Genomic DNA, 13,433 nt, shown 5'->3' with positions numbered 1-13,433 from the left:
AGTATTTCAGCTTTGAATCAGCACTTGAACCTGCCACAAGTCGGCTGTGACAAAGACACAGGAGGAACCCCCGCAGAGAAGACACTGTACCACTCCTCTCTCTCTGCCCCAAGAGGGTAGCTGTGGAGCTTGGCACTTTTGATCATTGCCCGCTGCAAACCAGGAAAGACTGTTAGGTCCCCAGGCCAGCGTCCTCCCCACCAAAGAAGTGATCTGTGCAACACAACCACTACCTAAAAGTGCAGTCTCTTGAGAAAATGAAAACATTCAGGTCTGTCTGGCAAACAAATGCTTATACCACAGTTACTACTACTGAGTCATAGCTCTGATGATAAAGAATCAGCGGAAACAGCAGGTGTAGAGCTTCTTTCAAACTCAAAAGACTCAGAAGAGCACACAGCAACCTTTCAGCCTGGAAGACTCACAAGCCACACTATTGTCTTTTACCACACCGAACTCAAAACAGAAAGGAAAAAAAAAGAGAGTGATCAAGTTCTGAAATTATCGTAAGGAAATTGCAGCAATTCAGGCACCTAAATGACCAGAATTGCTAAAGCATAATAGAGTTGTCCTCCAAATCCTGGCAGCTTACTTCTTATTATAAAGAGCTGACACTGATTTGATTTAAAGTTAACAAATGTAAGACAGGAGTGAGCTTTTCACTATGGTTTATTGCATTCACCTGGGTGCTCCTGTAGTTTCCTCTGAAGACGAGAGCATACTTCCTACAAATCATACACTTGAAGGATAAAATTATGAAATGAGAGGTAAAAAGCAAGCAGCTAAATTCTCTTTGCATCATAATTTCACATGGCTGCATTTGTATTCTGGGCAGAACAGAAAAGTTACCTTAGAGATGTCACCCAAGCTCTCTCTGTTGAACAGTCACTGGGATACGGAGCCAACCTCTCACAAGCAAGAGGGAACAGGATGCCAGAAGCAAGTCAGCCTGCAAGATGTTGTACGGAAACAAGTTAGCAAGGACTAACTCAGCTTTTGTTTAGAGCTTTACCTGCTTCATCAGCTCACAATGTTTGAGATCACCCTGCCTCTCAAGGCGGGGACCAGAGCTCACTGTGAGCGCCCTTCAGGACACAAATACTCTCACATGCTTGCCAGGGCTCTGACAAATTTATGGGGACCGCTGATCCCAAATGCCTCCTCCATCCTTCAGCTGAAAACAGCCAACCAGCAGGTGGGGCAGAAGGGGGTGTGTGTCTGCTCTTCCTCTGGCCTGCTGGACAAGACAGCACACTGATGGGTATTAATGAAGACAGGTTGAAGCAGAGCGCGTTAAACTGCAGCAGCTGAGCAGACACCGCTGCAGCTCCTGGTACCAGGGAGGGAACTTTTGGCAAAGCAGCAGTCCGGCTGCTGGAGGAGATAACCTTTCTAACGACAAAAGCTAAATCAGAGACGGCTTATCTGCCAGCGCTCTCAGCCACACGTAGCAACATCCTACCAGGATAGACATTAAGGCTCGTAACCTCTTTTACTGCTTTTATCAGATTCGGTCGGCACCAATCTTCTACTAATATAATGACGGCAGTTACACCGTGTTATTTTTAAACAGAAAAAAATGCACCCATGTCATCAGTACTGTGGGTATCACTGCACAGAGAGGCATCCTGTAATGGCAAAGCTTATTCCCTTTCTCCAAGGGAAGGGGATAAAACCCTTTTTTGTGAATGAAACTTTCCACATACTGACAGGGGTTATGCAAAGTAAAAGAAAGCTTAAAGACGCATGTCTGTTACACACAGTTAATGCCACTGCAAATGCATACAGAAATTAATGAAGGCAAATAGCTTGCACCTCAGTGCTATCTGCTGGGCAGTTAGCACCTGAAGGGGAAGCACAAGCACCCCAACATGCCAACGAAGAGAACAGCACCCACCAGACAGTACATCTATCTCCTCGAACAGCACACTGGGAAAGCCAAAAATAACAGCTGCTGCCACATCGGAACAGCACAAGCACTGCGTACAAGCACTGCCTGCAAAACAGAAACTAAGCAGCCACGCAGTCACTTCTTCTTCCTCCCCCCCCCGCCCTTATGACAGCAGCAACAAACCTGAGATTAAACACTCGCCCGCATCCTGCTCTGCATTCCTGTCACAGCAGGAATATGAAAGGAAGACTGCCAGCTGCTCCTCCCTGCATCTGAGGGGTTCCTTCAGTTTACAGCGAGGAATGCAAGCACTTGACACAACTCTCGCAGAGGTTTGTGTCGCATTTTTGTTTTCACTTCTTGTAGCTCACCCATTGCAGAGCTCCCTAGGGACCCCCTGCATTTAGTAGCCTGGATTTTGATCCTTCTCAACGTCGGAACCAACAGCAGTTGTTTGTAGGCAAGTCACATTACGAAGCACAGAGCTAGGGCTCTGCCGAGCTGCCACACACAAACTCTGTGAGTTCAAGCCTACATCCTGCCCAGCACCGCCACTGAGGGCGTGACACTGCCAAAAGTCAGAGGGAGGAACAGCAGTTTTCTGTCAGTACGAACTCGCAGCCTTACAAGATGATAAACCCCAGCACCAGCACTGAACACTGATGCTCACGGCTCAAACGCGTTACAAGCTAACTCGCGATGGGCAGATTTGTGCAATCCAATGGCAGCAAGTGAAGTGCCAAGGTTACGGTGCAATGCCTGAGTAACGGCTTCATAAAAGCCTCTGTCACATTTCCTACGGCTTCAACCACAGATGAAGGAAACACACCTCCTTCTCAAGTAAAGGCTGCAGACATTCAGCTTCAAACTTAACACCTACATTTCTTATTCCGAGGAAAACCACAAGACAGTGCCACCTGATCACCCAGTACGCCATTCAGAACTCCCCAGATCCACAGCAGCCTTCAGGAACAGAGGAACCTGCTAAAAACTGACATCTAGAAAGACAAGTGATCAACATCTGTGCAAGCAGCTGATGACCCACTAAACCAAGAGACTGCATCCTGTAAGCAGATGGTCAGCAGACAGCTCCCAGCCTGGACAGGACTCATCACCTCGCGCTAGTCAAGCTCCACAAGGTCACATTTTCAGGGTTTGATAAATGAACAAGCTCCGTGGGGGGGGGGGGAGGGAACGAGAGAAGAAAAAAATAACTAGGGAGCTTAGAGTGGACAAGAATAGCGTGCAACTGCACGATTAAGAACAAATTGTAATGCTTGTTCAGGAGGCTAATTAACTGATTACAGCTGCCTGTACAACTTCAGCCTGGGCATTTTTTGACCTCTGAATGCTTGCTGTTTTAACCTTGACTTCTCAATATCGGCAACAACAATACGGAGTAACTTGCAAGCCTGTTGGTGCGACTTGTACAGTCTACCACACAGGGGATGCCCCAAAGGGCATCTAGTTTTGATTTTGCTTTGCAGAATATTTGACCAGAAGGCCATGCCCAGTACAGCCATCCTTATGATGAAGCACACAAAGACACTGCTCAAAAAAGCAGCGAGACACACAATCGCTACTGTTACGTTTCTCCTAATCACTAAATCTTTTACATCTTTGTGTCTGTACATATTGATAGATGTTTATATGTCTATAAAACATTGTTGCAGCATTCCACTCACTGTGCATACCACTGAACAAGAGTACGGCCCGGTTCCACCACCAGCTACTCACTCCCACCATCACCTCACCGCCAGCAAAGCCATTTACACACACACGCAGCTGGAGGAAAGTGGGGAGGGGAGTCTGTCTTCTGCTTGATCAGCTCCGTGGTCACACTGGTAAGGCAGGGAACTCAGATTCCCACCAGCACAAACACTCCAGCTGGCACCAGGGAAAGGGCAACACCCTCCTGGGGGCCAGGGTCTATACTTACTTGAGCTTAAAGTGGCTGTGGAGCTACACGCAGAAGGTGCTGCAACTGAAACTCTCGGTGACTGGAAGCAGATCCCAGAAACTCCCCCTTTCTCATTTCAGTGAATCGTGCTCACTTGCTCTTTTTTCTATGTAAGAAACACGCAGAACTGCCACCAGGGCCCTGCTGGAGAACTCCAGGATAAGCGATCCCAGGAAAAGCGCGCACTGTGCTCAGAACAGGACAGCACCCTTCCCACCCATCGGCTTCAGATTCCTGCTGTAACGACTTCAAACACATTCAACTTTTGCCTCAAAGAGCTCAAGATCCCTTCCCCTGCTCTCCCAGAAGTCCTATGAGAGTGGAAACAGAGACTCTGCCATAAAAAGGACACCTCAAGTTCTAATCAGGATGGCACAGGTTGTTGAGCTAGACAGCCAGAAACAGTTGTGCTGAAAGAGCTAGGGAGCAAATAAAACGCTTCCTAATGCTATCAGATGAAAATTCAGCCACAGGACAACTCAAAGAGATGGAAAGTAAGAGTTTTACATGGTTGAAGCAACAACCCAATGCTACCATAGTGTGTCAGAGTTGATACTTGATCTTTTCAAAGCCTACCACATTGCTTCCAGCACCGATATAAAGCACTTGCCTTAGGGCAGTGCTACGTGAACCCAACCACAGAAAAACACCTCTCGATCTCAGCGACAAGGAACTGTTACATAGGATTAAGACGTCCCTAATTGGCTTGTTTAGGGTTATGATGACGACACCTAATAAATGATGCATCTAAACCTCTTACCAGCTTCTGCCAGATTTTCTGGCAAAAAGGAATTAAAGCCCTAGTTCGGGGACGTATAACAAGAACATGGCATTTTCTCCCTTGAAAACCTGATCATAAGCACATAGATCAGTTATCGGCCACACGCGGTAGTTCACTAGGAAGACTTTGCACAAGATGTTGTGGCACACTACTTTGTGACACAAACTACGCGTTACCTTTACAAAAATCAGTCAACTGACCCCAGAAATGTTACTTCGAGAATAAATAAAGACCCATGCCCACACCACTATGGCATCAGTTAGCGCTTTGTTAGCAAAGGTCAATCTTTAGATTCATCTCAGGAGGGCTTTAAATCCCAAGGTAAGCCAGATAAATCTGAAGCAAAGGAAGCAGAAACACAGTGAGACAGGCTGAGAGGAGACAGGCAGCACACACTGAAGCACACTGCGAGAAAGAAAAGAGAGGCCTTGCTGATTCAGAGCTTTAAGATGGAGCCTGGCATCAGTGTAAGTTCACAACAACAGAAAGCCCAGCAGCGCTCAGTACCACCCCTCCCAAACAAGTCCTGCTCAGCAGCACAGGGGAAGGCTGCCGGGTGCAATCCAGCCCCTCAGACCCAGCAGAACATCTGACTGCAGGGACACCGAGCTGGCACCTCCCGGCAAGCCAAGTGCGGGCAGCTTAGTGACATGCAGCCCGCTCCCTTCCCCTGCAGTGGGGCGCAAGATGAGCCCCCGGCCCCGGCGGCTTCCTCACCATCCTGGCCTCATGTCAGCAGTGCGGCTCGCCGGGCTCCTTCCTGCATCAGCCTCTGCGGAGAGAACGGCACAACGGGAGGGATGCTCGCTCTGGCGGCCGGGCACGGGGCCGCGCCTGGGTCACCCCCCCTTCACGGGGCCGCGCCTGGACCCCCCCTATCCCCACAGGACCCCCCCCATCCCCACAGGGACCCCCCCCCCATCCCCACAGGACCCTCCCGCTATCCCCACAAGCCCCCCCCATCCCCACAAGCCCCCCCCCATCCCCACAAGTCCCCCCCCCATCCCCACAGGACCCCCCCCACCCCCACAGATCCTCCCCCATCCTTCACAGGCCCCCCGTCCCCGTCCCCACAGGGCCCCCCTCATCCCTCACAGGACCCCCCCCCCGTCCCCACAGGGCCCCTCCCGTCCCTCACGGAGCCGCACCCGCTCCTCGCCCCCCTGCCCTCACCCCCCACAGCCGTCCCGCCCGTTCCCCTCAGCTCACCGGGGCGGCTCCGCCCGGGGGCTGCAGACCCCGCGCCCCCCCCCTCCCCGCCCCGTGCCTCCGCCGCCGCCCGCCGCCCGCCGTTCCAATCAACAACAAGATGGCGGCCGCCGGCGGGGCGGGGCCCGGGCCCGGCCGTCATAGCAACCGCGCCGTCCAAAGCCCGCCCCGCCGCTCCCCGAGCCAATCGCGAGCCGGGACCCACCCTCCGGAGCGGCGCTTCTGCGTCCTGATAGGCCGATCCCGCCGTCACTCCGCCCGGAGGCCGCCCCGCCCCTTTCCGTGCGCGGCCCGCCTTCGGATGGCCGCGCACGTTAGGCACACGTGACTCCGCCCCACGCCCCGCCCCCTCTCCCCCCCCCCGCGGGGCTCGCCGTCCCATTGGCCGCCCGCCGGGGGGGCGCTGGGCCAATGGGCGCGGCGCTGCCTGAGGCGCGCGGCCGTTGGCGGGCGCCCCCCCACGGCCCGCCTGAGGCGCTGCGGCCCCCCCCACCCCGGGGCCGCCTCAGCGGGGCTGCCCTGAGGGGCGCGTGTGCTAATTAGTGCCCAGGCTAATTAACTGACCCGTGTGCCAACCACTGCCCAGGCCAATAAAGTGACCCGTGTGCTAATCACTGCCCAGACCAATACAGTGACCCATATGCTAATCACTGCCCAGGCTAATTAAGTGACCCGTGTGCCAATCACTGCCCAGACCAATTAACTGACCCGTGTGCTAATCAGTGCCCAGGCTAATTAACTGATCCCTTTATTGGTGGGGATGGTTCTCGCAGTGCCATCAGATGGCTCCGGTGCGGAGCGGGGCGAGGCAGCCGGCCTGAGGACGACCCTGCTCCTCATGGCCCCTGCTCCGCTCCACCACGTCCCGGGAGCTGCTGGAGGAGGGCATGCGGTCAGGGCCCCGCCACGCAGCAAGTCCCCAGTGTCACCAGTCCTGGGCTGTGCCTGCTCCCAGTGCCACCAGTAATCCCTCGGGCCGGAGCCACCAGTAACCCTTCCTCCAGCGGGTGCTGTGCCGCCCTGCCCCAGCCTGCACACCCGCACAGCCGTCCCCTGCCCAAATCGCCCTCCTGCTGCCCAAGGGTCAGGCAGAGGCAACCCACGGACCACAGCCAAGTGTGGGGGGCATCACACACCCCTTGGATGCCCTATATCCCTGCCTGGCTGTGGGGACGCTGCAGAGCCTCATGGCACCCACCTCTCACCCAGGAGCGGCTTGCTGGGGGCTCGGCTGCTGCGGGAGGAGCAGAAAGTGGCTGTGAGCCTCGGGCTGGCCGTGTGGCACCATGCCGTGTGGCACCATGCCGTGTGGCACCGTGCTGTGCCATGCCGCGGGCTGGGGCTCACCTGCAGGCAATGCTCCGTGCCAGGCAGCCCAGGCTGGCCAGCAGCAGGACGCCGGCCACGGTCAGCACGGCCACGAACCAGGCTGGCGGGTGCCACACCGCCTCTGTCCGCATCACCACCAGTGGCTCCTTCCGTGGTGTCTGCAAATTTGGGGGTGAGGGGGGCCGGGGGCCATTCCCCGACAAGGGGCCGCTGGCCGCAGGGCACTGCTCACCGTGCGCCGGGTGGTGGTGCTAGGCGGCACCGTGGTGCTGCGGGGGGTGACGTGCACCACCAGTGCCATCACCACACTGCGGGAGGCCCCGGGGCCGCCCCGCACCTCCACCAGCAGCACAAAGGTGCGGGGTTCGGCCAGGCCGTCGGGGATGTAGGAGAGGATGCTCCCATCCAGCCGAAAGCGCCCGTCCTCGTTGCCTGCGTGAGACGGTCTGCTCAGCACCATGGCCGAGGTGAGGAGACAGGGCTGGCACCGCAGCCTGGCCGCTCCTCACCTCCAGTGATGGTGTAGGACAGCGCGGCGGTGTCGGGGTCACTGCGGCACGCCAGCTGGGTGACAGGCTGGCGGCCGCCTCTCCCGGCCGTGATCCGCAGCTCCTGCACCTCGGGGGTGCACCGCGGCTCAGGCACAGCCTGCGGGGAGTGGAGGTGGCCCTGCTTCATCCTGCCCGGCTCCTGCAGCCCACCCCAAGGTGGACGCAGGGACGCGGCACCGTGCTCGTACCTGTAGGCGCACGGCCACAGTGCACAGGCAGCTGTGCCGGGCCGCCGGGTCCAGGTCGTTGTGGGTGTCCGTCAGCCGCACCGGCAGCCGGTAGCTCGTGCGCCGCGGGGAGCCGAGGGGCCCCACCACGCGGATCTCACCTGTGGGGTGGCGTCAGTGCCGGGCACCTGCGGGTGCTGGGGGGGCACACAGGGGCTGGGGAAGGGGATGGGTGCTCACCGCTGTGCGTGTCGATGGAGAAGGGCTGTGTGGGGCTGGGGCCCCCCTCGAGGCTGTACTCGAGGCTGTCCGGTGGGTAGTCACGGTCGGTGCCGTTCACGTACCCCACGACGCTGCCGAAAGGCGCCGTCTCCAGCACGGTGAAGGTGAGGCCTCGGGGGCACTCCGGTGAGAATTCATTGACCGGTGTCACCGTCACGAGCACAGGCACACGGGCTGTGAGCACACGGCGGCTCAGCCCCACTGCCACCATCCCACAACCCGCCCCGCACTGGGCACACTCCCCTGGGGACACGGGGGCAGTGCCACCAGCTGTGTGCCTTTGGGGGAGCATCACTGGGGCCACCGGAGGGGAGCGCTTCCTCTGCTGTTTGCGGTGTCCCAAAAGGGCTTTGCCCACCCTACTCTGATCTCTCCTGGGCACAGGGGTCGTGGGCACTCACTGCTCCGCGGGGGCTGTCCCCCGGCTGTCACCACGATGGTGGCCGTCAGCTGGAAGCCCAGCGCAGCCATGGCCTGCGAGTCGTAGTCCAGGGTGGTGTTGACCTGCCGAGACACGATGTCCCGTAGGGCCGGGTGTCCCCCGGAGCCACTGCCACGCTGTGCCCAGCCTGATGGAAGGTGCTGGAGGGTCCCTGTGCCCCCAGGAGGTGCTCGACATCCCCAGCCCTGCTCACCTGCAGCTGTGGCCCCTCCATGCGGAATCGGGAGCGGGAGCCTGGGGGCCCCTCCAGGGCATAGCTCAGGGACCCCTCAGCACCAGCGGGGCTGGCGCACCTCAGTGTCACCAGGGTGCTGCCGGGGGACACCGTCTCACGCACCTGGGTCCTGCAGCGGGGCGGCCGGTGGCTCAGCTCCATGCCCTGGGCACAGAGGAGCATTCCCCTCCCGGCATCGCCCCCCCAGAACCGTACACGTAGAGGGCAGGGACGCAGGATGGTGCCTGCCGGTCCCTCCCCTGCACGGTGATGTTGATGGTGGCGGTGGCCTGGTCGGCAGGCTGCAGCGCGTTGTAAGCCCGGACGAGGAGGCGCATGTGGGCCACCTCCAGCCGGGACGTGCTGCGGATCTCACCCGTCACTGCGGGAGGTGGCGCAGCCTCGTGTCAGGCACGGGGATGGGGACAGGGTGGCCCTAGGGGTCCCCCAGTACCCCCTCGCTCACTCTCATCAATGGTGAAGAGCGCTGGCACCACGGGAGAAAGGATGGCGTAGCGCACGTTGTCCCCGCTGGCCTGGACCTGCGTGACCACCTCCAAGGGGCCGGAGCCCTCGGGCACCGTCATGTCCCGCTGCGGCTCCCTGCGGGGACGGGTGGCAGCGTGGCGTGGCCTGGTGTCACCAGCACCCCCCGCCCAGCCCGGCCCCACTCACAGGATGGTGACGCGGGGACGGCGTGACGGCAGCACCTCCACTGTCACAGCCCCGCTGCAGTTGTGCCCGTGCTGGTCTGTCACCTCGATGTCCAGCCTGAAGGTCTGCGGGAGTGCCAGGGAGGCAGCCCCGGGGGGCACCGGGGACAGCAACAGGGACAGCAATGGGGCAGGGATGGAGAAGACAGACAGGGATGGGCAAGGCAGGGATGGGGATGGGGGGGGTGTGGGGATGAGATGGGGGCAGGGACAGAGACTGGACTGGGGATGGAGAGGGACGTGAATGGGGCTTGGGATGGAGAAATAGGGATGGGAATAGGGATGGGGATGGAGATGAGGCCAAGGAGACGGGAATGGGGATGGGAATGGGGACAGAGATGGGGACAGGGATGGGGATCAGGACAGGAGTGCAAACGGGCACGGGTGGGGATGGGATGCCGAAGGGGACGGAGCTGGGGATGGGAACAGGGATAAGAACAGGACTAGAGCACTCTTGGGGCATGGGAGGAAGATGCCGAGAGCTGCAGGCAGTGCCCGCGAGGGAGGTGGCAGTGCCGTGACAGCAGGGGGATGCCGGTGCCCACCTGGGTGTCCCTGCTGGGGCTGAAGCCGCTGGCGGGCGCCAGCACCAGGCCCCGTGGGGTGAGCGTGAGCGGCGTGCCCTCAGTTCTGAGCCGGAACTGCAGGGGGACAGCACACGGCCGTCCCCAGGGGTGGCTCCCGCTGGCAGGGGACAGGGGACGGGGGGCTGCGGGCACTCACCGTGAGCCCGCCGAGCGGCTGCGGCAGCACCGTGTGCAGGGGGGCGCGGGGCGCCACGTCGGCCGGCACCCGCACCACGTCCCCGCCTGCGCTGGCGAACGGGGCGTCACAGCGCAGCACCTGTCCCGCCGTCACCCAGACGAAGAGCCACCCTGTCACCTCCTCTTTGCCGGGGCAGGCAGCACGCAGCACCAGAGTGTACTGGTTCACCCGGCGGGCATCGAGCTCGGCACCGGCACGCAGCGTCACCTGCCACGAGGGTATGGTGCCCAGTGGGGTCCCCGTGGGCTCCCGCTGTGCACCGTGTCCCGCAGCCGTACCTCTGCCCGAAAGGTGTTGGCAGGTGTGCTGATGGCGCTGATGGCGATGGGGTTGAAGGGGTGGCCAGGCTCAGGGGTGCACGGGGTGACTGTGGGGGCGGTGGGGGCGTTGGGGGCGCGTGGCTTGATGCACAGCAGAGTGACGTTGGGGCTGCCTTGCGTGGTGCTGCAGGACACGGTCACCTCGGCCACGCGGGTGCCCGGCGCCGCGTCCTCGCTCAGGGTCACCACGCGGGGCAGGTCGGGCAGGGCTGGCGGGACACCGCGGGGTCCGACCCCATGTCACGTCGCCGCCACGCTTGGGGACCAGGGGCTGCTCCCCGGCATCCCCACGGGCACGGTGGCCCTGCCGTTCTCACCTGTCGGCCTGACAAACATCCCTGGAAAGAGCCGAGTGTCACCCAGCCTGCTGGGGACGTCCCGGCACCACCATGGGGAGCCCTTTGGGACACCCCAATAGCACCCTAAAGACGTCCCCAAGGCACCCCAGAGGCGCCCCAACCTCTGAAGCTGCTTGGCACACGAGGGCACCCTTGGGGACCCTGCCCCGTGTCCCCCTCCTCTCGGGGTCTCCCCGGGGGTGCCTCCGGAGCCCCGCGGCCCTACCTGGGGCACCGAGGAGGAGGAGGAGGAGGAAGGCGAGGCGTCCGCGCGCACCCATGGCTCTCCGGCTGTTTGGGGCAAGCCGGGGCCCGTTGCTACGGGTGCCCGGCACCACCCATGCCCGGCGTCACGCCGGCCACCGCGGCTCCCGGCCCAGCCCCGGGGCGGGGGACACGGCATCGCCGCGCCGCCACCGCCCCGACACCGGGGGGAACCGGGCACCCGCCGAACCCGGGACGGCGGCGACAGCGACAGCGACAGCGGCTGCTCCCCGTCGGGGTCGCGGAGCGGAGCGGGGGCTGCAGTTTCCCGGCCGGGACCGCGGGTCGTGCCCGGGCGGGCCGAGCGGGGCCCCGGGGCGGCGGGGCGGGGCGGGGCGGGGCGGGGCGGGGCCGGTGCGGGGCTCGCGTCCCGGCGGCTCCCGTTGGCGGCAGAGCCGGGGCCGAGCCGCGCTCCGCGGGGCCGCTCCGCCACCGGGACCGGCACCGGGAGCGGCACCCGTGGGGGCCGGGGCCGGGGCCGTGCCGGGGATGCTCAGCGCCCGCCTGGACGGCGGCCTCGGCCAGCGCCGCGCCGAGCCGGTGAGTGCCGCGCCGGGCACGGGGGGGACCGGGCGGCGCCGCGGGTGACAGCAGCGCGGGGACAGCGGGCAGGGCCGGGCCGGGCCGGGCTGTCACCCCGCGGGGGGACCCCAGGGACGCGGCGTCGCGGCCGCTACCCGGTGGCCGGGCCGGGGGCTGCGGGGCCGGGGCGCTGCTGCCGGGCGAGCGGCTCCGCGGGGCGGGCGGGCCGCAGCCAGCCCCCCAGCCAGCCCCCCAGCCAGCCGCCCTGCCCGCCTGGCTTTCCGCGAGAGGAAAGCGGCCGGAACACCCAGCTTTTGGGTGCAGACAATAGGAATTCGAGAAAGAGGAGCGGCCCGGCCGCGGGGACGGAGCGCTCCTTCCGCTGCCTCCCCCCTTCTCCAACTCCCCCCGACACTGCTCCCGCTGTCCCCGTCCCCCCCCCGGCAGCCCCAAACTTCGGGGGTCCCCACGGCGGGGGGCGCAGCTCGGTGGCGTCCCGGCACTGGGGGGTGGAGGGGGAGCACCGGGGCGGCGGGGGCTGCTACGTGCCGCGGCCCTGTGTCATTTCCCGCAGGCACGGCCGGGGCCGGGCGGCTGCTTGCTCACCCGACGTGCCGCTGCACGCCGCCCGGCTCCGCGCCGCAGCCGCAGGAAAGCGGGGCCCGGGGCTGCGGGCGAGCCGAGGCCTGCGAGCCCTGCGCGGCGCGGGGGCGAAGGCGCTGACCTGCCCTTTCCCTGCAGCGCCGAGGCCGGGAGCACATGCCCGGCACGAGGCCGCCCGCCCCCCGGCGCCCCAGCTCGGCCTGCAGCGAGGAGGACGAGGGGGGCCCGGCCGCCCGCTCGCCCCCCGCCAGCGAGCGCAGCCTGGAGTTCGACTCGGGCTACTCGGAGACGTCGGGGGGCACGTGGCGAGAAGAGGAGGTGACGGTGCTGCGGAGGCACCCGCCGCCCTGCCAGCGGGCGCACCAGCTCTCCGCCGGAGCTGGGGGGCCCGCGCCCGCCCGGCGCCCCCGCCCCAAATCCACGTCGGACGCCTGCCTGGAGCAGTGGCGGGCGCTGGAGCCAGCCGACGGGCAGGACTGGACGGTGTCGCTGCTGTCGCAGAGCCGCAACCGGCAGCCCCTGGTGCTGGGGGACAACTGCTTCGCCGACCTGGTGGAGAACTGGATGGACCTGCCCGAGGTGGGCGCCGAGCCTCGGCGCCGGCCGGCCGCCGAGCCCTCGCGCCGGCTGGGCAAGCCGCCCGCCTTCCTGCTCAGCCTCTCGGGAAACGTGCGCCGCAAGCTGGCCAGCATGGCCCGGCCCCGAGGGGCCGAGGGTGCCCGGCCGGGGAGCCGTGACCCGGCCAAGCGCCTGTCCTGCCCGCTGGGGCTGGGCGGGCAGCCCAAGGGCGCCTGCTTCCACCAGTCCCACAGCAACATTGCCCAGCTGGCCACGGACTTCCACCGCTTCGCCGCCCTCATGAACAGCCGCAGCCGCCAGCCCATCATCTGCAACGACGTGATCGGCTACATCTAGCCCTGCCCGCCCCCTCTGCCGCTGTAAATAAACCCCGGTTTTGTATGGTATGGACGCGGCAGCGTTTGTGGGGTCGGAGCGCCGATGAGGGGTGAGCGGGCAGCGGGCTGCCTGCTAGCGCAGGGTGCTGGCATCGACACAGAGACCACGCAGCAGAGCTTGTCCTG

The 13,433-nt window shown here is 62.7% G+C and overlaps 3 protein-coding genes across 6 annotated transcripts in view; 1 reads left to right on the top strand and 2 right to left on the bottom strand.

Moving 5' to 3' along the window:
- IP6K1 (inositol hexakisphosphate kinase 1) overlaps positions 1 to 6,061 on the bottom strand; it is a 33,927-nt gene extending 27,866 nt beyond the window's left edge. Inside the window, exons 1-3 of one of the 4 annotated variants that reach the window (XM_082768080.1) lie at positions 6,047 to 6,061; positions 5,350 to 5,404; positions 850 to 949 (exon numbers count right to left, since the gene is read on the bottom strand). The gene's annotated coding sequence lies outside the window, so the exon portion shown is untranslated. Of the gene's footprint in view, positions 1 to 849; positions 950 to 1,108; positions 1,235 to 5,349; positions 5,405 to 5,841; positions 5,932 to 6,046 lie in introns of those variants that run through there. The other 3 variants (XM_082768079.1, XM_082768082.1, XM_082768081.1) reach the window with 3 other exon arrangements.
- Positions 6,062 to 6,619: 558 nt separating this feature from the next.
- CDHR4 (cadherin related family member 4) lies at positions 6,620 to 11,219 on the bottom strand (the record flags this gene model as incomplete). The annotated part of the gene is made up of 17 exons (XM_082768478.1): positions 11,189 to 11,219; positions 10,942 to 10,962; positions 10,583 to 10,833; positions 10,263 to 10,511; positions 10,085 to 10,180; positions 9,502 to 9,605; positions 9,293 to 9,429; positions 9,043 to 9,208; positions 8,806 to 8,956; positions 8,572 to 8,674; positions 8,129 to 8,344; positions 7,910 to 8,049; positions 7,680 to 7,818; positions 7,403 to 7,602; positions 7,189 to 7,328; positions 7,040 to 7,075; positions 6,620 to 6,713 (listed from the first exon to the last, which is right to left on the bottom strand). The coding sequence occupies exons 2-17, from the start codon at positions 10,958 to 10,960 to the stop codon at positions 6,620 to 6,622; spliced, it is 2,241 nt and encodes a 746-aa protein (XP_082624604.1). The 5' UTR covers positions 10,961 to 10,962; positions 11,189 to 11,219.
- A 384-nt stretch (positions 11,220 to 11,603) lies between these two features.
- INKA1 (inka box actin regulator 1) lies at positions 11,604 to 13,298 on the top strand. The gene is made up of 2 exons (XM_082768558.1): positions 11,604 to 11,766; positions 12,490 to 13,298. Exons 1-2 carry the CDS (start codon positions 11,716 to 11,718, stop codon positions 13,264 to 13,266), a joined length of 828 nt encoding a protein of 275 aa, XP_082624684.1. The 5' UTR covers positions 11,604 to 11,715; the 3' UTR covers positions 13,267 to 13,298.
- The last annotated feature ends 135 nt before the right edge of the window (positions 13,299 to 13,433 follow it).

This window comes from Aythya marila, assembly GCF_965140915.1.
Source record: "Aythya marila genome assembly, chromosome: 10".
Taxonomy (NCBI): domain Eukaryota; kingdom Metazoa; phylum Chordata; class Aves; order Anseriformes; family Anatidae; genus Aythya; species Aythya marila.
The sequence above is the reverse complement of the archived record's forward strand: the minus strand, read 5'-3'. Positions and strand labels throughout refer to the sequence as shown.

Bases quoted from the DNA above. Each gene is read 5' to 3' on its own strand.
- INKA1 (XM_082768558.1), top strand. From the start codon at position 11,716: ATGCTCAGCGCCCGCCTGGACGGCGGCCTCGGCCAGCGCCGCGCCGAG. The intron at 11,767-12,489 runs GTGAGTGCCGCG...CTTTCCCTGCAG, and splicing joins GCCAGCGCCGCGCCGAGCCG to CGCCGAGGCCGGGAGCACAT.